At 42.0% G+C, this 23,602-nt stretch overlaps 2 protein-coding genes across 2 annotated transcripts; both read right to left on the reverse strand.

The window, feature by feature from the left end:
- Positions 1–6,390: 6,390 nt before the first annotated feature.
- LOC107383745 (immunoglobulin lambda-1 light chain) lies at positions 6,391–14,494 on the reverse strand. The gene is made up of 5 exons (XM_015956541.3): positions 14,121–14,494; positions 13,728–14,042; positions 9,097–9,144; positions 7,411–7,704; positions 6,391–7,330 (listed from the first exon to the last, which is right to left on the reverse strand). Exons 1-5 carry the CDS (start codon positions 14,161–14,163, stop codon positions 7,170–7,172), a joined length of 861 nt encoding a protein of 286 aa, XP_015812027.3. The 5' UTR covers positions 14,164–14,494; the 3' UTR covers positions 6,391–7,169.
- Positions 14,495–15,773: 1,279 nt separating this feature from the next.
- LOC107383729 (zinc finger protein 177) lies at positions 15,774–18,904 on the reverse strand. Its single transcript, XM_015956517.3, has 2 exons — positions 18,683–18,904; positions 15,774–18,022 (listed from the first exon to the last, which is right to left on the reverse strand). Exons 1-2 carry the CDS (start codon positions 18,846–18,848, stop codon positions 17,259–17,261), a joined length of 930 nt encoding a protein of 309 aa, XP_015812003.1. The 5' UTR covers positions 18,849–18,904; the 3' UTR covers positions 15,774–17,258.
- Positions 18,905–23,602: the final 4,698 nt, after the last annotated feature.

The following is a 23,602-nucleotide window of genomic DNA, read 5'->3' on the forward strand; positions in this document are numbered from 1 at the left end:
GTCTGTCATAAAGGGATCTCCGACCGGTGATCAAAATCAAAAGATAATCGGTGTCTATGTTTGACATTTATGACCACATTTGACACACATATTTAAGTTTGTAGAACAAGCTTGTGATAAATGACTTACTGCTGGAAACCGCTGGCTTTTTGATTCCTGCCTCTTGTGAGCCTGCGGGCTGCTGTGAAGCTGTGAGCGGGGCAGAGCCGAAAGCCCCGCCCATTGGAAACAGAGTGTGTGTCCCTCCACCATGTCCTGGGTCTACCTTTAGGTCTCCTCCCGGTTGGACGTGCCCGGAAAACCTCACCATGGGAGGCATCCTGACCAGATGCCTGAGCCACCTCAACTGTCTCCTCTCGATGTCAAGGAGCAGTGGGTCTACTCCGAGCCCCTCCCGAATGACCGGGCGTCTCGCCCTATCTCTAAGGGAGAGCCCAGCTCCAACTAGTGAACAACCCTGAGATACCTAAACTCCTCCACTTGGGGCAGGACCTCATCCCTGACCCGGAGAAGGCATTCTACCCTTTTCCGAATCAAGACCATGGTCTCAGATTTAGAGGAGCTGATTCTCATCCCAGATGCTTCACACTCGGCTGCGAACTGCTCCAGCAAAAGCTGAAGATCACGTTCTGATGAAGCCAACAGGACCACATCATCTGCAAAAAGCAGAGACCTGATCCTCAGGCCACCAAAACGGATGCCCTCCACACCTTGGCTGCGCCTAGAAATTCTGTCCATAAAGGTTATGAACAGAATCGGTGACAAAGGGCAGCCTTGGCGAAGTCCAACTCTCACTGGGAATGAGCCCGACTTACTGCCGGCAATGCGGACCAAGCTCTGACACCGGTCATACAGGGACCTAACAGCCCGTATCAGAGGGCCTGGTACTCCATACTCCCGGAGTACCCCCCACAGGGCCCCCCGAGGGACGCGGTCAAACGCCCTCTCCAAATCCGCAAAACACATGTAGACTGGTTGGGCAAATTCCCACGCACCCTCCAGGATCCCCCTAAGGGTATAGAGCTTGTCCAGTGTTCCACGGCCAGGACGAAAACCACATTGCTCCCCCTGAATCTGAGGTTCAACAATCCGATGGACCCTCCTCTGCAGAACCCCTTAATAGACCTTACCAGGAAGGCTCAGGATTGTGATCCCCCTGTAGTTGGAACACACCCTGCGGTCCCCCTTTTTAAATAAGTGGACCACCACCCCGGTCTGCCAGTCCAGTGGGACTCCCCCGATGTCCACGCGATATTGCAGAGCCGCGTCAGCCAACACAGCCCCACAACATTCAGAGCCTTAAGGAACTCCGGGCGGAACTCATCCACCCCTGGAGCCTTGCCACAGAGGAGCTTTTTAACCACCTCAGTGATCTCAGCACCAGAGATTGGAGAGGCCAACCCTAAGTCCCCAGACTCTGCTTCCTCACTGGAAGACGTGTCGGTGGGATTGAGGAGGTCTTCAAAGTATTCTGCCCACCGATCTACAATGTCCTGAGTCGAGGTCAGCAGCACACCGTCCCCACTATAGATAGTGTTGGTAGCGCACTGCTTTCCCCCCGAGGCGCCGGATGGTGGACCAGAATCTCCTCGAAGCCGTACAGAAGTCTTGCTCCATGGTCTCACCGAACTCCTCCCATGCCTGGGTGTTTGCCTCGGCGACCACCGAGCCGCGTTCCGCTTGGACTGCAGGTGCCCGTCAGCTCCCTCTGGAGTCCCACAAGCCAAAAAGACCTGATAGGACTCTTTCTTCAGTTTGACAGCATCCGTAACCACCGGTGTCCACCAGCGGGTTCGGGAGTTGCCACCACGACAGGCACCGACAATCTTGCGACCACAGCACCGGTCGGCCGCCTTAACAATGGAGGCATGGAACAGGGTCCATTCAGACTCAATGTCCCCCGCCTCCCCTGGAACATTTTGGAAGTTCTGTCGGAGGTGGGTATTGAAGCTTCTTCTGACAGGAGACTCTGCCAGACGTTCCCAGCAGACGCTCGCGATACGTTTGGGCCTGCCTGGTCTGACCGGCATCCTCCCCCACCATCTGAGCCAACTCACCACCAGGTAGTGGTCAGTTGACAGCTCCGCCCCTCTCTTCACCCGAGTGTCCAAGACATGTGGTTGCAGATCAGATGAAACAACAACAAAGTCGATCATCGAGCTGCGGCCTAAGGTATCCTGGTGCCAAGAGCACATATGGACACCTTTATGTCTGAACATGGTGTTCATTATGGACAATCCATGACTGGCACAGAAGTCCAATAACAAAACACCACTCGAATTCAGATCAGGGGGCCGTTCCTCCCAACCACACCTCTCCAGGTCTCACTGTCGTTGCCCACGTGAGCGGTAAAGTCCCCCAACAGAACGAGGGAGTCACTGGAAGGAACGCTCTCCAGCACCCTGTCCAAGGTCTCCAAATAGGGTGGGTAGTCTAAACTGTAGTTTGGTGCAAAAGCACAGACCACAGTCAGAACCCGTCCCCCCACACGTAGGCGGAGGGAGGCTACACACTCATTCACTGACCATGATAACTTGCCTGTCTGTCTGTCTGTCTGTCTGTCTGCCTGCCTGCCTGTCGGTCTGTCTGTCTGTCTGTCTTTCTGTGTCTCCAGTGTCCTTCCAGTCTCAGCTCAGGGTGAAGCTGCTCCTGCTGCTCTACTCAGAGCTGATAGTGGAGTCTGGTCTTCTGCTGTGGACTCTTACTGATGATGATCTTCAAGAACAAGGGAGCGTCCACCACCTGCTGACTCCTCACTTCATCTCTGACCCGTTTCTACAGATGTTGGTTCTGACGTCGTCTAGTTGGCTTCTGCTGATTTCACATTTATCAGAATATTTTACACCAGAATAAAACCTTTTTAGAGACTTTAAGAAACGTTTTACTGGAATCTAAGAATAGCTCATTTCATCTCTTTTTGACCTTTATCTGATGCTTGTTGATATTTTACTGCAGTTTCTTTGTTTCATCACGTTTTACAGAATGAAGCAGATCACCCATTTGAATCACAATAAAGTGGAAAAACACAAATTAATTCTAATAAAAAGCTTTTTATCATCAAACAAATAAACAATGTTTGATTTTGTGTGCTCCATATTTGAACTGTTTTTAAAATCTGTTTTTACTAAATCCATAAAAACTAATTTTCAGATCACAAGAAGCAGAAAAAATGCGTTTAATAAATAGAAATATTCTGCTAATCTGTTCTGCATTTGTTTTAATCTGGTAAACATTTACATTTAATGACAGGAAGGTTCTGATGGTTCTGATCTTCAGTTCTAATGAGAACCAGAACAAGTCCTGAGTGAAACGATGCAGAGACTCACGGCTGAAAGGGTCGATAACAGGACCGAGGACTAAGCCCTGTGGGACTCCACACAACATGACAGCAGCTGATGGAAACCAATGAGGAGCAGGTCCACAGAGACTAGACCAGTTAGACGTGAACTAAACAACCATCCAGCTCTGACTGAGAGGAGTAGACTCATCTGAAGGTTCTGCAGGTTTTCATCAACCGACTGAAACAACCAGACTTGAGCTGAACCAACATGGACGTCTGGTTCTGTTTTTGTTTTCAGACGAGGAAAACAACTTGACCTGTTTGTGTCTGTGTGGTTTGGGTAGTTCTGATGTCTGACAGCAGAAACACACCAAAGCTGAACTTGTCCTCCTCTAGCTGAGCGACACAGAAAGGCTCATCTGTGAGTTTAGCTCAGAGTAGGAGTGGATCTTCATTCGTTCATGTTTAATAAAGATTTGTGTTCAGTCAGAGGTGATTTCTCAGCTCGGAGTTGTTTTTGTCACAGATGAAGAACTCAGATGCTTCCTGCAGAGATGGTTGAACCAGCCGATGTTTGCAACCGTCGTTATTAAAGAGAAAAGCCACAGCTAACGGCGAGGAGGCTGCAAAGCAGAAACACACAGCTGCAGGAAATCTACTCTGATTGGTTCTGTCCTGATAACCATCTGCTGCTGCTCCCACTCATCCGCCACTTCCTGTTTGTTTATCAGCTTCCTGGAAACATTTACTCATGTCTTTAATTCTCTGGTTCGTGACTAGTTAGGCTGGATCAGCTGATTGTAAATTATTGGGAAAAGTAAGAATAAAAATGATGAATAACTGTAGCATCATTGCCCCTTTAGATATTATTATATTATTTTATTTTATTTATTTCTGTGAAGTAAACATAGTGCACATTCATATATCCTTTTATCAATTTTTATGCTATGTCTTTTAATCTCTTCACAAGAGAAGAACCTGGGTGTGATTTTTGACTCTGAGCTAACTTTTATCCATCATACTAAAAATATCACAAAAATAGGTTTTTATCATCTAAAGAACATCGCCAGAGTCCGCCCCATTCTCTCTCGGGCCAACACGGAGATGCTGATGCATGCTTTTCATGCTTTTATCACCAGTAGGATAGATTACTGCAATGCCCTGCTTTCTGGTCTTCCCAAAAAGAGCGTCTCAGGCTTACAACTTCTACAAAATTCGGCAGCACGTGTCCTGATGAAGACCAGGAGGCAGGAGCACATTACACCGGTTTTAGAATCACTGCATTGGCTCCCCGTATGTTTCAGGATAAATTTTAAGGTTCTTCTAATAGTTTTTAAGTGTCTTAATGGTCTTGGGCCTTCTTATCTCTCAGAACTGTTTTTACCATATGAACCCTCATGGCCTCTGTGCTCCACTGGCAGGCATTTCCTGGTCATCCCTAAAGTCAGGAGACACACGGCGAGGCGTCTTACCAGTATTACGGCCCTCGCCTCTGGAACGAGCTGCCAGAGGACCTCAGGGCCGCAGAGAATGTTCATGTTTTTAAGTCCAGGCTCAAGACCCATCTATTTATGTTAGCTTTTATCTAAATATTTACTACAGTTTTATTCCTCGTTTTACATGATTATATTTTAGCATTGTTTTCATTATTTAATATTATTATTTTACTGTCTATATGATTTTATTTATTACTTATTTTCTAACTTTTGTCCCTTATATTAGCTCTTTTATTATATTTTTACTCATTTTAATCCAGTGTTTCCTCTGTAGGGGCCCTCTGCCCCGGGAGCGGTGGTCGACTGTAGCTTCCTGGGTACTCTATAGGTGGGGGTCTGTGCTCCTCCTCCACTGAGCGCCCTGACTTGGTGTGGAAGACCTGATGCTGCTGGGGCAGACCTCTAATGGCGTTTCCTTGCCTTACTTTACTTGGCTCATCTGGACTCAGCCAAATATAATTTTTACTTGTGTGTGTGTGTGTGTGTGTGTGTGTGTGTGTGTGTGTGTGTGTGCGCGTGTGCTTGCCTATGTCTGTTGCTGTTTTTAACCTGTTATAGGAATCTGGGGTCATTTTGTAAAGCACTTTGAGTTGCACTTTGTTTGAAAAGCGCTTTATAAATAAATCTGATTGATTGATTGATTATTTAGTATTTATGTATATTACATGTTTATGTATTTAGCAGACGCTTTTGTCCAAAGTGACTTGCAAGTGATAATGATGCTAGCAGGTCGCCCTTGAGGCTAACAACAATATTTACTATTGATAGTGTATATTACTTCTTTAGATGACATGTTTTAAATTCCTGTAATTTAACTCTTTTAGTGTCAGTCGCCCCATTAGTCTGACAGGACAGTCATGTCAGTTATGCTCTATGTGTGTGGAACGTCTGCATAAATGACAAATATAGCTGTCTATGAAATAACACAATAAAATAAACAAATACAAATAAAATGAACATTCATGTAGAATAAAATAGAACATTATAAGACTAATAGAATAATCTAGCACATTCTACAACATGTTAGCACTGTAAAAACTACAGAAAATGTTACCAAATTTATATAATATAGTTTATTCTATATAAAAGCAGATTACTGTAGAATGTTTTAGAGTCTTTGAACAATAGATACAATTTCAGATCAAAGACACAAAACTCTGCCTCTGTGTCATCTTCCTCCTCGTCATCATCGCTGATGACAAGATTAGATGGCACAATAACTGTGCTCCTCCATTTTTCATAGAAATCTAGTAGAAAACTGCAAAATATGTTTAAAATTATAATTATTATTACTGGTACCATATTTATGAAGGTTCTGCCTACATGTATTTACTTGTTCAGGTTGTTTTCATGCTCCTGGTTAAGTTCAACATACACACACATACCGTACATCCTTATTTAAACTAGTCAGCCGTGTGAGTTTTCTAGACTCGCCATCGTCGGGTTTTAGAGATCCTGTATTCTGCAGACACACCAATAATTGTCACTCAGATTAATTGTTGTGTCTTTCATGCATCTTGAGGACCACATGAGCACCTCTGAGCACTCACGTGTTTTGTGGAGTGGAAAGTGTATGGGTACATGGAGTCAAACTTCTCAGGTATCTTATCAATAATCTTTATTGGAATTTAAATGCTTAGTAACAATCACCGTTGTAAGGTTGTGTGTGCAGCATCCATTAGTTCAGGCACAACATGAATGTTTGAATGAATGAATGAATGAATGAATGAATGAATGAATGTTACATGGTTGGTGTCACAGTGTACAAAGGGTCACACACAAATCAAAATGGTAGACAGTCACAATTATACATCCTCACAGAGTGTGTGTGCGCGTGCGTGTGTGTGTGTGTGTGTGTCTGCTCTGTCTTCTCCATCCCCAGTGAGTCATGGTGGATGGCTGCTTATACTGAGCTAGGATCCTCTGGAGGTTTCCTCCTGTCAAAAAGGAGTTTTCCTCCCCACTGTCGCTGCATGCTTGCTTAGTATGAGGATTGCTGTAAAGACTCTGACACTAGTCAGTGACTTGATGCAACCTGCTGGGTTCCTTATACAGGAACCTTGTTACTGATTGGCTTAAAGACCTGACCTGTACTGTGTGAAGGTCCTTGAGATGACTCTGGTCCTGGTTTGGCGTTTTATAAATAAACTGAAGTGATTTTGTAATAATTGTGGTGATCATGACTTGCAGCTGATAAAAACCCACATTCAGAATGTCAGGCAGTTAGAATATTGTGTTAAATCAAATAAGTGGAGAGAGTTGGGACATCTGAACAAACATTATCATGGGTTTTGGCCCTTTACTCGACACCTTTACCAATCATGACGAGGTTTGTTATGAGAAGTTCAGCCTGCTGATCCACAGACAGAAAATCTGAGGTTTGAATTAATCTTTCAGATGTTGGAGCTGCTGGTGGACAGTTCCTTCTTCCTGATGATGATCATCAGAGAGATTCCGGAGCAGAAGACCAGACTCCTCACTATCAGAGCTGAGAACAGGAGGAGGACCAGCCTGTGTCTGAGGTGAGGAACAGGAGCTGAGGCTGGAGAAACCCCTGAGACAGAAACACATGAACATCAGTGATCTGTTCTGTAAACATGGAGCAGAATCTGTGGATCATCAGGTTTTCTTTACTTATTAATCTTCTAGACTCCACCGCCCACCCCTCATGCTGCATGGAGCAGCTGTATTTATATGTGCTGTTCGGGACCAGTAAGATGGCGGCACTGCGTCCTGACTCTCTGAGCTCCAGCTGCTCTCCATCATCAGGACTCAGGTCCTCCAGAGGACCGTCCTCCTTCTGTCTTCTCCAGGAGAAGCGGACCAGAGGAGGAAACATGTCTGAGGCCAGACACATCAGGGGGCTAGTCCCCTCCAGGTGGGATGCTGCAGGGTACATGCTCACCACGGGCTTCACCACCTGCTGATCTGAAGTTAGACATAGAGTCACCAGAGTAACGTCACATGTTCTGTCCGTTCCCGTCTCTCCATTAACCTGCCCTGTCCTCCTGATCCGCCCAGGATCCTCTACGCAACATTCACCAGCTTTGCCACCAGCCTTCCAGCCACACCGCTTGTCCCTGACCGCCTGGAAACATCTGGAGTCCTAATCCCCTGTGCTCAGCTCTCGCTCTCAACCTCTCTGCCTCCCAGCTCACCTTAAACCTGACTTGTCCTCCTCAAAACAGAGCCATCCTGGAAACCGTGAGCTTGTTTGCTTCTCTGATTACCTCCACAACTCCCACCTGTTCTCCCAGAACCCAGCGGAGCTTTTCCTTGACCTTCGGATGAACTCTTGACCTCAAAGCCTAAAATAAATCTCATCGCTGACTTCCTTCTGTCTCCTGTGGTGATTCTTCATGTCGTGGGTCAATAAGCCACCTTCAAACATGACAGTTTAGCTAACTGTTTAGTTTTATTTATGAATGAATAAAATACAAAAATGTATTTATTACTCCATGAAAGTTGTTTTAACTAATGTATGAAAATATATTTTATGGTAAGCAAAAGAATCATTAAAATAAAAAAACAGTCAAGTAAAATAAATTTTAAACAATTTTTTAAAATTATTTAAGTTAAATTTAAACAGTTTAATATAATTTAATAGAAAATGTTTAATGTCGCAACATTAAATCTTAATTTATGATTGTTTTTGTCTCTGGAGCAAACGTCAAGATGTTTGTAATAAACTCTGTTTTCAAACCTTTTTAATGTTTAAAGTATTTAAAATTGTTCTAATTTCACCAGAGTTTGTATTTGATTTTTAATATTTTAATTGTTCTATAATCACCAAAGCGTTAAATAAACCTAAAACAAATATATTTTCTTTTATATTAAAATAATCTGAGTGTTTATGTTTAATGCTTTTATAGTATTTACATTTATGTTTGAAATGATAAACATGTATTTTATATAGTTTATGTGATTACAACAAATTCATAAACAGACCTAAATGTGTCATAATTATATCAAATATGTCTTATTAATCAGGTTTTTGGCTCTGCTGGTTTGAGGATACAAAAGGTTTTAGGAGCCACTGGTTTAAAATACCTCTGAGTAATTTTACTTTGATACTTTTATTATAATTTATCATAATTTGACCTTAATTCTGAGATAATGAAGTAACTATCCAGGTTTAGTCACTAATCCGACCATAACTGCAGAAGTAAAAGTCAGATGGAGGATCTTCTCGTCTGCAACGGCAGCTGCAGGATGAGTTCTCCACTAAAGATAAAAAACTAATGAGTCAAATCTGAAACTTTAAACACATTTTAACTTCTGCAATAAAACAGCTGAGAGGAAATAAATGTTTGTTCTTACCTGAAACATAAAGTTTGGTTCCAGAACCAAAGATTGGGTTCCAGTATCCTCCACAGTGAGAGGGTCTGGTCCAAAAACCCGTCTGCTGTTTCTTTCTCTGGTTTTATTTCTAATTAGATTTGTTTTAATTAAACGTCTAAACCAGAATTATTTAGAATGTAAAAGTTATTATTTATATTTTTAATATTTTAAAACATAAAATAATTTAAATAATGATGTCAGGGAAGGACTCAGGAACAAAACAAATATTTGCTAAAATAAATCACAAGTTCAGATGTTCAGAAAGTATTCATGTTTTCATGGATTCTTGAATTGTTTTATTTTCTTACCTGTGTAGCGTTAGAGAATTCATGATGGTCTGCCCTTAACAGCTGCCCCTTCACACAGTAACACCGCCAAGGTCGGACGCTTGGTTCAGTATGTTTACATTCCAGGAGAAGAGACAGAAGAACAGAAGAAGAACGCTTTTCATGGATTAATCAAAGTACTTTATTTGTGATAAGCTAATCAAAGCATTTGTTGATCATTAATAATCAGGTGAATGATCTGTGAAATAAAGATGTCATGAGTTATGTGTTTAAATGAATAAACAGGGCTGCCCAGACACACTGATATGCATTACCATGGAAACGCATGACACATTGTTTTCAACCAATCAGAACTTTCGTCTGTGGTAGGGCAGAATCTGGTTTGTTTATGAAAGTAGTCCAATCCGGTTTACTAAGATTCTCAAACAACTGGGAGATATAAAAAGAAGGCAACGCCATTTTAAGTCAGTTCCACGTTACGTCCGACTTTCAGCAGTTACATATTAAACTCAGCTCCAGGACATCCGAGTTCCTAAGGATTTCCATCGTCATCATTAAGAAGTTCAGACTGGCCAGCTGGACTTCCTACTTTGAGCTGAAATCTGTCAAGCGTGAGATTTTCCGTCGTTCACCTCAGTCAACGAGACGACGGTCCTTCAAAATAAGAGTGAACTTGTTGACGCCTGCCGATGCTACCTGAGTCGACCCTTCAGATGGGCGTTGTTTGCTGTGACCGCTGTTTCAACCAGCTCCAGTATCGCTGAAGGTCCGAGACCTGGCATTTCCTGATCTAACACGGGAGGCTCTTCCTGGGTACGTAAATATGGCAAATGGCGGCTCATGTCATCAGCTTCTGAAGCCTCGTGGTAGCCTAGTCAAAACAACCAGATTTGCTACTCAGCCTAGAGATTCTGAACAAAACACACACACCCACACCAAACCGAACCATCTACATCCATATGCATCCATCATTGAGATAGTCCTGGTAGATTGTAAGAATTTATAATTATAGAAATTAAAGATTCTTAAATGATCCCAACTTTCTCTCTTTCTTGTCTCTCAGTCAATACAAAGTGTTGAAGTAAACTCCCTGATGATAAAAATAAATCTCTTCTGATTGATTACTTAGATTGTATAAATATACAAGATCAGGTAATTAAATTATTTAATTACAGTATATAAATATACACTTCTAAACATTACATTACATTACACCTGAAACATAAAGTTTGGTTCCAGAACCAAAGACGTATCCTCCACAGTGAGATAATCTGGTCCAAAAACCCATCTGCTGTTTCTTTTCCTTCTTCCTGATCCCACATTTCCTCTTTTTGCCAAATTTAACATCCAAGCTTTAGAAAATGAAACAAACCAAACTTCTGAATCCAGATTTGAGACGTTTGACAACAAATGTGAACACAAAGTCTGATGTGAGATCAGAGCCATTCTCTGTAACTTCAGCCACATGAGCAGAAATAAAGGAGGAGTTTAGATGTTCTGAGACATTTAAAGATGTCTTGGAAAAGGTTGTGGCTAAACTACTCACAGCTGCTCTTGATGAACATAACATCTATGATAGCTTCCAGTCAGGTTTTCGTAGCGCTCATTCTACTGAAACAGCTCTTCTTAGGGTCTCTAATGACCTTCTGACTCACAGTGATGCAGGGGACTGTTCTGTTCTGGTCCTGCTGGACCTGACTGCAGCCTTTGACACTGTTGACCATCACCTGCTACTGGAGAGGCTGAGAGACTGGGTAGGTCTATCAGGATCTGCTCTGGAGTGGTTCTCCTCTTATCTCTCTGAGCGCTCCTTTTCTGTGGCTGTCTCCAAGTTTAGGTCCTCCACCACCTCTCTTACCCATGGTGTCCCACAAGGTTCTGTGCTGGGGCCTCTACTCTTCCTCCTCTATCTGCTTCCTCTTCAGCACATCCTAAGCTCCTTCAGAGGAATCTCCTACCATCTTTATGCAGATGACATCCAACTGTACATCTCCTTTAAGCCCCATGTGATGTCTAAGCTGCAGCTGTTACACACCTGCTTGTTACGACCTCAACCTGATCTAGGAGGCAGGGAGGCCTAACACAGGAACGTGAGAATTAAAAGGAAATGATCTGACACCAAGTCACAATCAAAGAAAGTCATTTTATTAACTAAAAGTGTCCCAAAGGGAGAAAAACCTGTTTACTTAAAAGGGGAGTTTAACTTATGCTGCAGGAGACAAATGCTGAGGGCTTAAAGTAACTTAAAGAGCCATAAAAAGAGAACGGAAACTCACAGGTTCTAAAAATGAACCAGGAACAACGGAAGCTTGCCCGGAGGCCTTACCAAAAGTCCACAGGTGAACTAACTCACCCACACAACCAACAGCTCTGTTAAGAGCAAGAGAAAATCAAGCTCAACCGTAAAGTTTTTCTCATGAGGGTGGAAACCAAACCAACCAGGGGCAACCGTCACTTTTCCAAAACGTTCTCAAACACAGTCTCTCTCTCAGCAGTCCTTCTCTCCAGTCTCTCTCGATCTCTTCTCGCTGTCTCTCCTCTCTTCCTCTCTGAGCAGCGCTGATCTTTATCCGCTCCAGCTGGGTGATTTCTGATGGGAGTCAGCTGCGTGAGTGAAGCCCGGGAGCCGGGCGCTCGCCATGGTCCTGAAAATGGTGCAGGATATGGTGCGGAGTGGAAGCTGAGTGCCGGGGAACTCAGGGTTCGTAACACTGCTTAGACTCTATCAAAGCCTGGATGGCTGAGAGCTTTCTTCAGCATATGACACTGGTTAGCTAACAATAAGTTGCTTTTAACCCTCTCAGGCTCAAAATAAGTTTTGATAAAAGGATGAACAACTAAGTCCGTCAGGGGTACTTCTGAGTTAATAAATGCTCATGAAATACGTATGTGGAGTAACCAGGTGGGTAGGTTTTAACGTTGATAATCTGCAACTCCTGTCTCCAGAGGGTTAAACAATTCTAAATCATTTTCAATACTTTTTAAGAGAAATCCTTGAGATGCTCTCTTAGTTAACAAACATTACTTAGTATTTTACTTGTCTGTGTCTCCCGTGGTGATTCTGTTTGTCTTGGGTCAGGATGCTTTGTGCTTGTGTCTTCAGTAGAGTCCAAACACACAGATTGGTAGGAAGAATGTGTTCCTACCAGGGCAGCAGTAGCTCAACATGGTTGAGTGGGTTGTCCAGTAATCAGAAGGTTGCAGGTTCGATCCCAACTCCGGACAGAGAATTCTGCTGTTGTGTCCTTGGGCAAGACACTTAACTCACCTTGCCTACTGGTGGTGGTCGGAAGGACTTAGTTGCTCATCCATTTATCAAAACTTATTTTGAGCCTGAGAGGGTTAAAAGCAACTTATTGTTAGCTAACCAGTGTCATCTGCATATAGATGTACAGAACATGACGAACAACACAAAGGTCATTCATTAATGAAGGTTGAAAATAAGAGAGGCCCCAAGGACGATCCTTGAGGAACGCCTCTCATGTAGTCAAGATCAGGATCCGTTAAAATCAACAGTTGTGAAAATTTAATTAAACCAAACTAGATAACCCAAATAAATACAGTTTGTCTAGGAACAGGTAGTGGTACACCAAATCAAAAGCTTTAGTTAGATTACGGCAGAAGAAATGAAGGAGGCAAGAGCTCAGCTGCTTTTGCGAATCTACGGAACAAGCTAGGTTTAGAACTCGAACTCGGTCACAGAACACTCGCTCCTCGCCTCCCACCTTCCCTGGATCTGCGTCCACTGGAACCAGAAATTCACGTTTCCAGACAGAAATCAGATATTGCTAAACACCAGTCTTCTAGGTCCAAACATCTTTTGTTGTCTATGTCTTCAAATTGTTTTTTACTTTTCGGGACCCTTGGGGTCCTACAGCTGCAGTGGTAGAAGTCGGCTGTTTCTCCTTCTCTGATGTTATTGAGCGGAGAACCTCTCACACCAGTGGTGTTCTGGTTCTGAACACGAGTGTGTGATGAGTGGAGGACCCAGGGGAGTGTGGCGGTTCGGTGAGACCAATAACCGGACGGTCCGATGGTTGGTTTGGGTCTGAAACGTGTTATTGGTGGAGGGTTTTGGACAAATGTGAAAATCATGTATGTTAGAACATATTTAAGTGGCAATAAAATGTTTTAGTCTATTTTGTTTTCCAAATTTGCCACTGCAGCTTTAACTCTTTTAAACCTAAACAAAGATGAAATGATCTGACCACAGCCTGGAGGTGAAACATAAGCTGCTGAGGTCTGCTGCTCTCTTCCTGTCTGACTTCTGTTCATCTGGAGGTTTTTGTTCAGCCTGCAGGGATCATCTCTCTCTGTGGAGACCAGAAACCCAGCAGCTGCAGTAGTACGAGGCTGCATGTTCCTGTTGGACTTTGTTTAGCTTTAACTCACAGCCGTTCTGATTGTTCTCAGCTGAGAACTCATCTTGTTGAGGATGACCGTAACCTTTATATACTTCTGAATTACTTGCATCAAATCCAAGAACAGCTTTGAATGTTTCTGTGTCTTTCTTCTGGTACCAGTATATCCAGCTATAAGCACACGGCTGAGTTCCTCCACAGCTGATGGAGACACTCTCACCAGCTCTCCTGGTCAGTGTTACCTCCTGAGTCAGCTGTGTTGCCATGGTAACCAGCGCTGTAGGGACACAGACAGACAGGTGAAGGTTTGTTCCAGGTGGAGTGTGCTGGCTCCTGATTGGCTGGAAACACTCACCTGAACACAGACAGCACAGAGCAGCAGCTGGGAGGAAACACATTTTGTTCAGTGGTGTTTCCTCTGGTGAACCTGGGGAGAAGTGGTGCTCTGATGCAGCTGAAGCCAAACAAGATCAGACCAGGGCCACATGGTTTTACCAGCTCCTCAGCTCCCATCAGCCCCTGCTGCTGATGATTGACAGCTCAGCTGAAGCTGCTGTGTGGTTTCATCGTCTTGGTTTCAGTCTGACAGCAGATGGAGAAAATCAGCCTGACATGATGCAGAATGACTCAAAAACATTCAGCCGCTGGATTTAGCAACACAGGCTGATATCTGTTACAGGCTGGAGGTGCTGGAAATCACCTGCCGGGGCGCTGCTGTGTGTCCCTGTCAGACCAGAATGCTTTGTAGTGGACACAGCTGCTGAGGTCATCTCTCCACACCTCACCTAAACACGAGATGTTTCCCAGCAGAAACATAAATAAATGTTCTGTATAAAAATAAACCAGCCTGAAGGTGTTTAGGTTTATTTACCATGAATAAAACATGCTGACAAAGTGCTCACTGGGATGTTTAGAACTGGGTCAGAACCATGGTTAGAGCAACACCGCCCCCTAGTGTTCAGTCTATGGAGTGCCATTTGTAAAGTCAGTCATAATCTGACAGCAATATGTTTGGTTATTTAGCATATCATAAGAGGAAAAATTGGGAGTTCACATTTTCGAAGTCATATTTTCACCATGTTATTCATACATTTATAAATGTTAAAGTTTCCAAATAAATAATTAGTTTGCAAGCTAAATATTTAATTTATAGTAAAATATTTATTTAGCGAACTAAATATTTAGGTCTGATGTAAATATGTAGTTTGTAAAATAAATATTCAATTCACTAACTAAATATTTAATTTACTAATTAAATATTTAGTTCCAAAATAAATATTTAATTAGTAAATTAAATATTTAGTTAGTGAATTAAATATCTATTTTACAAACTAAATATTTAGATCAGACCTAAATATTTAGTTTGCTAAATAAATATTTAACAATAAATTAAATATTTTGCTTGCTAACTAAACATTTATTTGGAAACACGGTGAAAATACGACTTCGAAAAAGTGAACTCCCAAATTTTTCTCTTATGAAATGCTAAATAACCAAAAATATTGCCGTTAGATTATGACTGACTTTACAAATGACACTCCATACCAATCACTCGGGTTTTAGCTGGACCTTCTGACCATAGGTCCTTGTTTAAAATCTGATCTCAGCTTTAAAATGAACTTTAGAACTAAATGACACAAATATTCTGTTTTTATTTACATCTGATTATATCAGATTAACTGCTTGGTTTTAATCTATTGTTTTTCCTTCCTTTATCCATTCCGGCTGAGAAAAACTCCCTTTTACTTAATTCTGTTCAAATGTAGAAACCTGAATCAATGGTGTGTGTGTGTGTGATAGCTGTATCCTAAACACAGAACACACTATCAGAGCACTGAGTCTGAGAGGAGATGGTTTAGTGCCACAGGTACACCTGCATGATTCTACCTGGATACCAACTTACCTACACACACACGCATGCACGCACACACAATGTCCTCACATTGTAGGGAAAATGGTCAAAATGGTCCTCAGTATGTAGTATGTACAAGAACACACACACACACAGCACGATAAACACACGTTTATTTATAAAACTCGGGTCATGGATGCAGAATAAAAGAATAAATGAAAACAGGAGATAATAAAATCCATTGACAAGACTGTAACACTAAAACCTGCAGCACGTGCATGAGGAGAGAATGCTAACCACACGGGAAGGCTGCAGATGGGATTTGAACCCTCAACCTTCACTCTTCATCCACCAGGGCTAAAAGCTGAAGCTCTACAGAGAAAACGTTTTTAACACGTGTGTTTAGGTGGAATCTGAACTACTGGGCTGTTATTAACCAGGTTACTGAAGACGGAGCACAAAACTCGCGTCTCCTAATAAGCCGATTCGTGAGCTTCGTTTAGAAAACATGACAGAAGAAGGTGACCCAGATCCTGATCACACTCACATCGAGCTTGTAGCCAGTCGGGACGTTATCTTTGCTCTTTACCTCTAACGCTCTGGACACCACAAGAACTAGTGACCTAGACTAGTATCACCAGGGCCGGTGGCTGGGTCTGGTTAGGAACGATCCACATGAAGCACAAAGCTGCCACCTGCAGGTGGCGCTGTGGTGGAGAGCGGTGCTTCATAGATAGACAACGAGGCAGTCTGGTCCTCAGCAGCTTTAGGGACCTGGGAGGCCTCGAGTAAGGAACGAATGTAGCAGAGGACTGATGGGAGGATCAGTAAGGGACTGGGATTATGTTTTAATCTCTTAATGATCATTTACAAAAGAGGAGTAAATTTAGTGATCCATCTACATCCCAATCTTCACAGGTGCTCATGAGTGGCAGGTCTGTGCCCCACCCCTACTTTCAGTCGCCGTGTCCTTGGTATGACCCGAGCGGGACTTGAACACCGATCTCCCAGTCCCAGGGTGGACACTGACGGTGTTTGTTTAAAAACTAGCTTGTTCAGGCGAGTTGCTGTAGCAGCTTTGAGGGGCGCAGCTTCAATCGGGTTAAAAACAGGTTGTGTTCAAGCTAAAGGAAGTTTGTGACGGCATGAAGACACACCCACTTACACCACCACCGTGTAATCTTTGTGAAAACAAGTGATGGCCCCACACGAGCACCGCAGACTGACCCTGATGCAGCCCGCTCCACGATCAGGTTGCAGCAAAGCAGCGTCGTCGTTTTATGAAAAAGGCGGGAGTTGTGGCAAAGTTTGTTAATCCGTCCTCGATCGTTGACCGGTTAGGAGAAACAACCGGCTTCTTCAGCCGGGATGGAAACGTGTAAGGTCGCAAGTAATCCTCCTGCTGAGCAAGTCCAACTCTGTGGCTGAAGCTAAAGACAAGTTTCCACATCGCTGGTTTTTTCTGCTCGTCCGTCCCTTAAAGCGTCCGTTCCACACGCGTAACTTTGATGTTCCGTCACACTTTGTGGCTGTTTTCTGCATTTATTTATAATCGTTTCTGAACGTTAGAGTTTGAATCGGCACGTTGCATAGCTAGGTGTAGATTAAACGGTGACTCAGCAGCAGCCCCCGTCTGTCTATCTATCGGGACTTTTCATTCGTGTGTGTCCTCATGTGAACTCTCAACGAACTTCCCCGGCTGAAGAACTTCCCGCACACCCAACAAGGATAGGGCTTCTCTCCGGTGTGCGTTCTCACATGGACATTTAAGTTACCGATCTGCGTGAAGCTCTTCCCACACGTTCTACAGGTGTAGGCCTTCTCACCTGTGTGAATTCGCAGGTGAACTAACAAGTTACTCTTGGTGCAAAATCTCTTTCCACATGTTCTACAGGAGAAGGGTCTCTCCCCCATGTGGGCTCTCATGTGGACCTTCAAGGTACTCATGTGGGTAAAAGATTTTCTGCATATCTGACAAGCCTGGAGCTTCACACCTGAGTGGATTTTCAGATGTTTATCCAACGTGAAGTCATCTCTTAACGCTTTTCCACAAATGCCACATTTCACAGTCGTGGTGTTTGGGTCCAAGTCAGTCTCTGAAACAGGAGAACCGGTTTCTCCTTGGACTTGGGTCTCAGCGACAGGACAGTTGGGTTCTGATTCAGCAAAGTCATCACAAGGATCTCCGAAGGTCTCCTGCTTTATAACCAGATGTTCTTCCTCCTGAAAGCTGCAGAGTTCCTCGGGTTCTTCTTTAATCTGTGAAGGTTCTGCTTCCTTCTGCTCTTCTATGACCTGTGGAGGTTCTGGTTTTTCCTGGTCCAGACTGGAGCTCCATTCCTGGTTACAGAGCTGCTGGCCCATCAGAACCTCGTTCTGCTTGTAGACTCTCTGCTGTTGAGGTTCTGCAGGAAAAAGGAGGACAGGCTCTCACACTTTGACCCAAACAAATTCAAGCACTTTCAAGATGATCTTTCAGGATTTTCCAGCACCTCACAGCAGAGATGAGTCACATCTCATAAACAGTAAACAACTCATGCTTCACCTCACCGCCCCGTAGGAGCAGGTGTTACTGAGCTCTAAGGAACACGAGCTATGTTTTATGGTTCATTAATATTAATGACGCATCAGTTTCATGCAGCGCTTTAACAACGCCCCACAAACGAACACAACTCCACCTATTATCTGAGACGTTCCACAGGAGAACCTGTTGTAGGTGTTCCTCTAGTCTCTCACTGGTTTAACCTGGTCTGGTAACCTTTAATCTGATGCAGATTATAGAGAAAACTTCACAGATGAACAACGATGCGGCACATCGCTCTCTACGTCTGACACTGATTAAATATCACAAAGGCTGAACTCAGTCTTCAACCACCTGGAAGGAAATAATGTAATAACTGCAGCAGATCTGATCTTTGTGAGAATCTGAATCAGATCTTTAGACGAGTGCAGCTCTAATCTGTCTCAGATTTTAACTCATTTAGACTCAGATTAGCTTGTAGCTTCTGTCCTAGTCCCACTCTCTGGTCGGAAGGACGTGAAGTTGAATCTCGGAGGCAACAAACCGGTGACTCTGCGCAGCCTGATCCGTGCTTTCCAGCTGATATCCAGCAGTCTGCGCTGAGCTTCCAGCTCTTCTTCGATGGTTTTCTCAAACTGGGAGAATATTTCTTCAGCAGCAGCAGCTAGGCGCTCGCTGATGAACTCTCTCAGATGCTGAACTGAAGACATGGTTGCTGAAACTCCTGAAGCATTTAACTGAGAAGCAGCAAACAAATGTTCACAAGCTACTTCCGGGTTTCTTCTTCTTCGTTTTCTGTAGCGGATAACAGGAACCCATGTTGACGGTAGCGCCCTCTTCTGATGAGGAGAGGAGCTCCTGCTTTTCTGGTTCTTTGGTTTCAATTATCAGTGATCAGCTTAGTTTAAAAACTCTTCTCCGTTTAACATTTAACGATTTTAATAAATGAGCACATTTCTGCTGCCTGAGAAAGTCAAACTACTCATCAGACCTCATTTTGACATTTAGACATAAACTTTAAAACTATAAAATAAACTTTATCATCTCATAAATAAGATATAAAGAGATGTTGAAATCAAGTACAACTTTTAAACCCACAGTTATAATTTTGAAAAGAATACTAATTGCATTATTAAATTGCTTTTAATTTTATTTACTCATTTCGGTCTTTGAACCTGAACCTCATAAAATGTTTAATCTCACAACAAAAACTTTTTAAATCCATGATGAATGTCATGCATATATGACTCTGAGACCAACAACTTAAAAATAATTAATAATGAAACTATTAAAGATATAAATAACACTCAAAATAAAAGACTATTTTAAAAATGTGTATCTTATATTTAATACCTTTATACAAAGTTATAAATGTGACTTTGAAAGCACTAAGCTTGTTTGTCAAAATATTTTTAGAAACTCACACATGACTTAGAAAAGTCACACATTTTATCTCGTAATTATGCCTTTACTGTTGGTAAAGTTTTGAGTTTTTCGTCACAAACTTGTCTTTCAGCCTTAATTCTGACTTTATTCGTGAAAATGATGAGGCTGACAAAAGTAAAATAACATATGAGACAATTACCCTAACCTGTATGTAATCATGTATTTTTATCTTACAATAATGTCTGAATTTTTAAGTATTGATGATGAGATTTACTGAGCTGTCTTTATGTTATAAAGATCTGTACACATTATTGTATAACGTATTGTATTGTATAACGCCGGTTTAATTAACTAACATATTTAGTGTACAGCGCCTTGTTTGGTTGTAATGCCTTGTTGAATGCGCTTTATAAGTAAAATTGGAATTGGAAATGGAATTTGAATCTGGACTGTGATCTATGAAATGCAGCGCTTCCTGTTCTGGCCACCAGGTGAGAGCAAAACACCGTACAAACGTTTAATCTGAAGAATAGGAACAAAACAGCTCGTTTTGTTTCTTAATGTTAGAAACAGAGTTTATCAGTGCTCGGTTTGCTTCTAATGAGTCAGCTTCAGGAAACGAAGAATCAGAAATCAACTGAAGCAAAATAATAATAATAATAATAATAATAAACACAGAATCAACGCAAAATAAGTTCAGTCATTTAAAGAGTTAATGAAGTTCAGAAGGTTTCCAGGAAAATAGTTCAGATTTTGTTCTGAATCCACTGAGATAAATAATAACAGTAAAAAAACCTTTTAGAATAACTTCTCATAGTGCTAAATAAAGAAATAAAATACTACTACTACTACTACTACTACTACTACTATTACTACTACTACTACTGCTACTACTACTACTACTACTACTACTACTACTACTACTACTGCTACTAATAATAATAAAAATTATTATTATTATTATTATTAACAACAACAATAATAATAATAATAATAATAATAATAATAATAATAATAATAATAATAATAATAATAATAATAATTTGTCAAGCAGAACTGAATTTAGTCATGAGGAAGGCCAAATATTAAGATATAATTCAGGAAAATAACTTATAAAACAGAATGAGATTGATTTGAAGGTTTAAGATAAATCAAAAACACACAATGGTGACGTTTATTGTGCTTCTCCAGATGTTCACCTCTGTAAAGAAGATTAGTAAGAACTAAACAAGAAGGAACCAGAACCTCCACTAAGAAAATAAGACCAGGAGAGAAAGAGCTGGAACCAGAACCAGACCCTAAGACTGTAGCTGACAACAAATCTGTAATATGTGACCTTTGTAGAAAAACCTTTTGAGATAAATAACAGGACTGAGGAGTGAGCCCTGTGGGACTCCACACAACATGACAGCAGCTGATGGAAACCAGTGAGAAGCAGGTCCTGAGCAGGCTCTGACTGAAAGGAACTCCTCTGATGGTTCTTCAGGTTTTTAATAAACCGACTGGAGCAGACTTGAGCTGAACCAATATGGATGTCTGGTCTGAGGTTTTTAGACGAGAAAAACAACGTGACGCGTTTGTCAGATAACCGAAGTAGTTGGTTCTGTGGTTCCTCACAGCATCTGAAAAAAGTTCAGTAAAACCTTCTGAGCGACATGAAAAATGTTTCTTCTTGTATTATACAACAGTTTCATTTAAAAGAACTGAATTTTTTAAGGAATCTGAGTCATTTGTTCATGCCTTGTGAGTCGTTTAAAGGCTGAAGGAGGTTTTTTAGGTAAAGACGACGTCTGCCTGTCCTCGCCTTTCATCTGTTCTCCTGATGTGCTTTCAAAGGAAAAGTTCTTGTCAAGCAACACTTTTATCCAGCGTTCGTTTCCCACCACTTTCCTGTGATGTTCCCTGAAGAAGACTAGCAGGCATTTCAGCAGCAATGTGTGCTTTTCTGGTGTGTTTAGTGTTTACAGCAGGATGAGGAGAGTGATGAAACGTGCTCATCAGAGATGAATTTATGTTTATTTAAAAACGTTACAGTATGTACATACCAAGGCATTTTACACTGTAAAACTTTATCCTGTTGACTTAGGTGTGTTTTTATTCTTAGACACCTGGGACGCATCTTGGATATTTAAAATGTAACAATTTACATAAAGAAATTTTTGGTTTGCTTTTTAAGTACACTGTAAACCCAAATAAGTTCCCAGAACTCAAACATTTTGAGGCAATCAATTGCCTCAATTTTTTTGAGTTTTGATACTGAAAATTTAAAGTTTACATAAATAAAATTTCTCAATAAATTTTACTCATACATTAGAAGTTTATTCAATTAAAATTGCTCATCCAATCAACTCAAAATATACCAACTTTTTAAAAGCAGTTTGTTTCTTACTTTACCGTACTACACAGAAAACAACATGAAAGAGCTGACTTAGCATTTACGCAACCAGGAACCCCATCCTCATTAATATTAACATTTATATTCAGAATAAAGTTAATTGCTCAGCTGTGAGAAGCTTTTTCTCAGAACTCAGATGCTTCCTGGAACCATCGTTGAGCCGTCGATATTTGTAACTGTCGTCATTAAAGAGAAAAGCCACCGAAACGGGTAGGAGGCTGCAGACAGCTGCAGGATTGAGCTGCTGATCTGAGAACAGATTGGTGTCTGAAACTGTGACCTCCACCTAAACACACACACACACACACACACACACACACACACACGCACGCACGCACGCACGCACGCGCGCACACACACACACACACACACACACACACACACACACACACACACACACACACACACACACACACACACACAGGCACCAGCCTACCCCCACGACCCTGCGAGGATGAGCAGGTAACGACACAGGATGGATGATTAAAAATAATTTTAAAACTGTAATAATATTTTTTATGAAAATAAAGGGTTTTAATTTGCTAATCTTATCTTTAAAAACTTAAATAAAATTTTAAAACTTAAATAAAATAAACACAAAAAAATTCTAAGTAAACTATCACAATAAAATAATAACAAAATTAAAGGACTTAAAAGAAACAGCTTTTGTTTAAACAACCAGGTGTTGAAATCAGGATTATTTATTTATGACAGGTTTTATAATAAATGCAAAGCTAGACAGAAGCAACAGAAAACGGCACAATACAATCATTCCAGTCAGCAAATGAAGTGTTCATTGTTTAAGCTGCACTTTCTATGCAGTTATACAAAGATTTACTCAAATGTTTGACAATCACAATCATTTTTTTAGTTTCTGCATCAAGAAACGAGTTTCTAAAAGTCCAGATTAGATTAGATAATCTGGATTTCTCCAGACTCTGAGCTGTAAAAGCTGCTGAAGAGCGGTAAATCTGAAGGTTTTACATTCATTGTTGAGACGCTGAAGCTGCTGAAGGACATCACTAAGATGAGCTCCTGGTGGACACTCCGATGCTCCTGAAGCACCTGATCACAGAGATTCCAGAGCAGAGTACCAGGCTCTTCACCGTCAGCAGGGAGTACAGCAACAGGAGCAGCCTCTCTCTGAACCATTTGGGAACCAGGAGCTGGAGGTGGAGAAACCTCTGAAATGGAAAAACAAAGAAACATGAGTGGTGATGAAGCTGAAGACCAGAGAGTCCTCTGGGTTCACGGTCCTAACCCTAAAACTCCTCATGTCTGCTCCATCAGACCCAGCAGAAGCATCAACATCATCAGAGCTTCTGCTACAAGGAAAGGGGGTGGGGTGGGGGTGGGGTAATAGGTGGCTGGTTACCATGGTAACCCTGATGAGTCACTGTCAGCAGTGTTAACGTTCCGGTCCTCAAACAGTTTCTAAATCCAGTGTAGTCCTTCCGTACATATGTCGATGGTGTAATCTTGTAGTAGGATATAGTGGATGTTGGGATTATAAACAGCAGCTACATCAGTTCCCTTCAGAGTGTCCACAAGAATGTTCTAGTCACCTATTGTTGTAGCCTCCACCCCGATGTGCTCATGTTTCACCTGGCAGCTGTAGTTGTACAAAAGGAGGGGATCTGGGTCAACCGTCCTGATGGAGGTGGTCCGACCCGTCTTTGTGAG

Source organism: Nothobranchius furzeri, chromosome 11 (assembly GCF_043380555.1).
Source record: "Nothobranchius furzeri strain GRZ-AD chromosome 11, NfurGRZ-RIMD1, whole genome shotgun sequence".
In the NCBI taxonomy this organism is placed as follows: domain Eukaryota; kingdom Metazoa; phylum Chordata; class Actinopteri; order Cyprinodontiformes; family Nothobranchiidae; genus Nothobranchius; species Nothobranchius furzeri.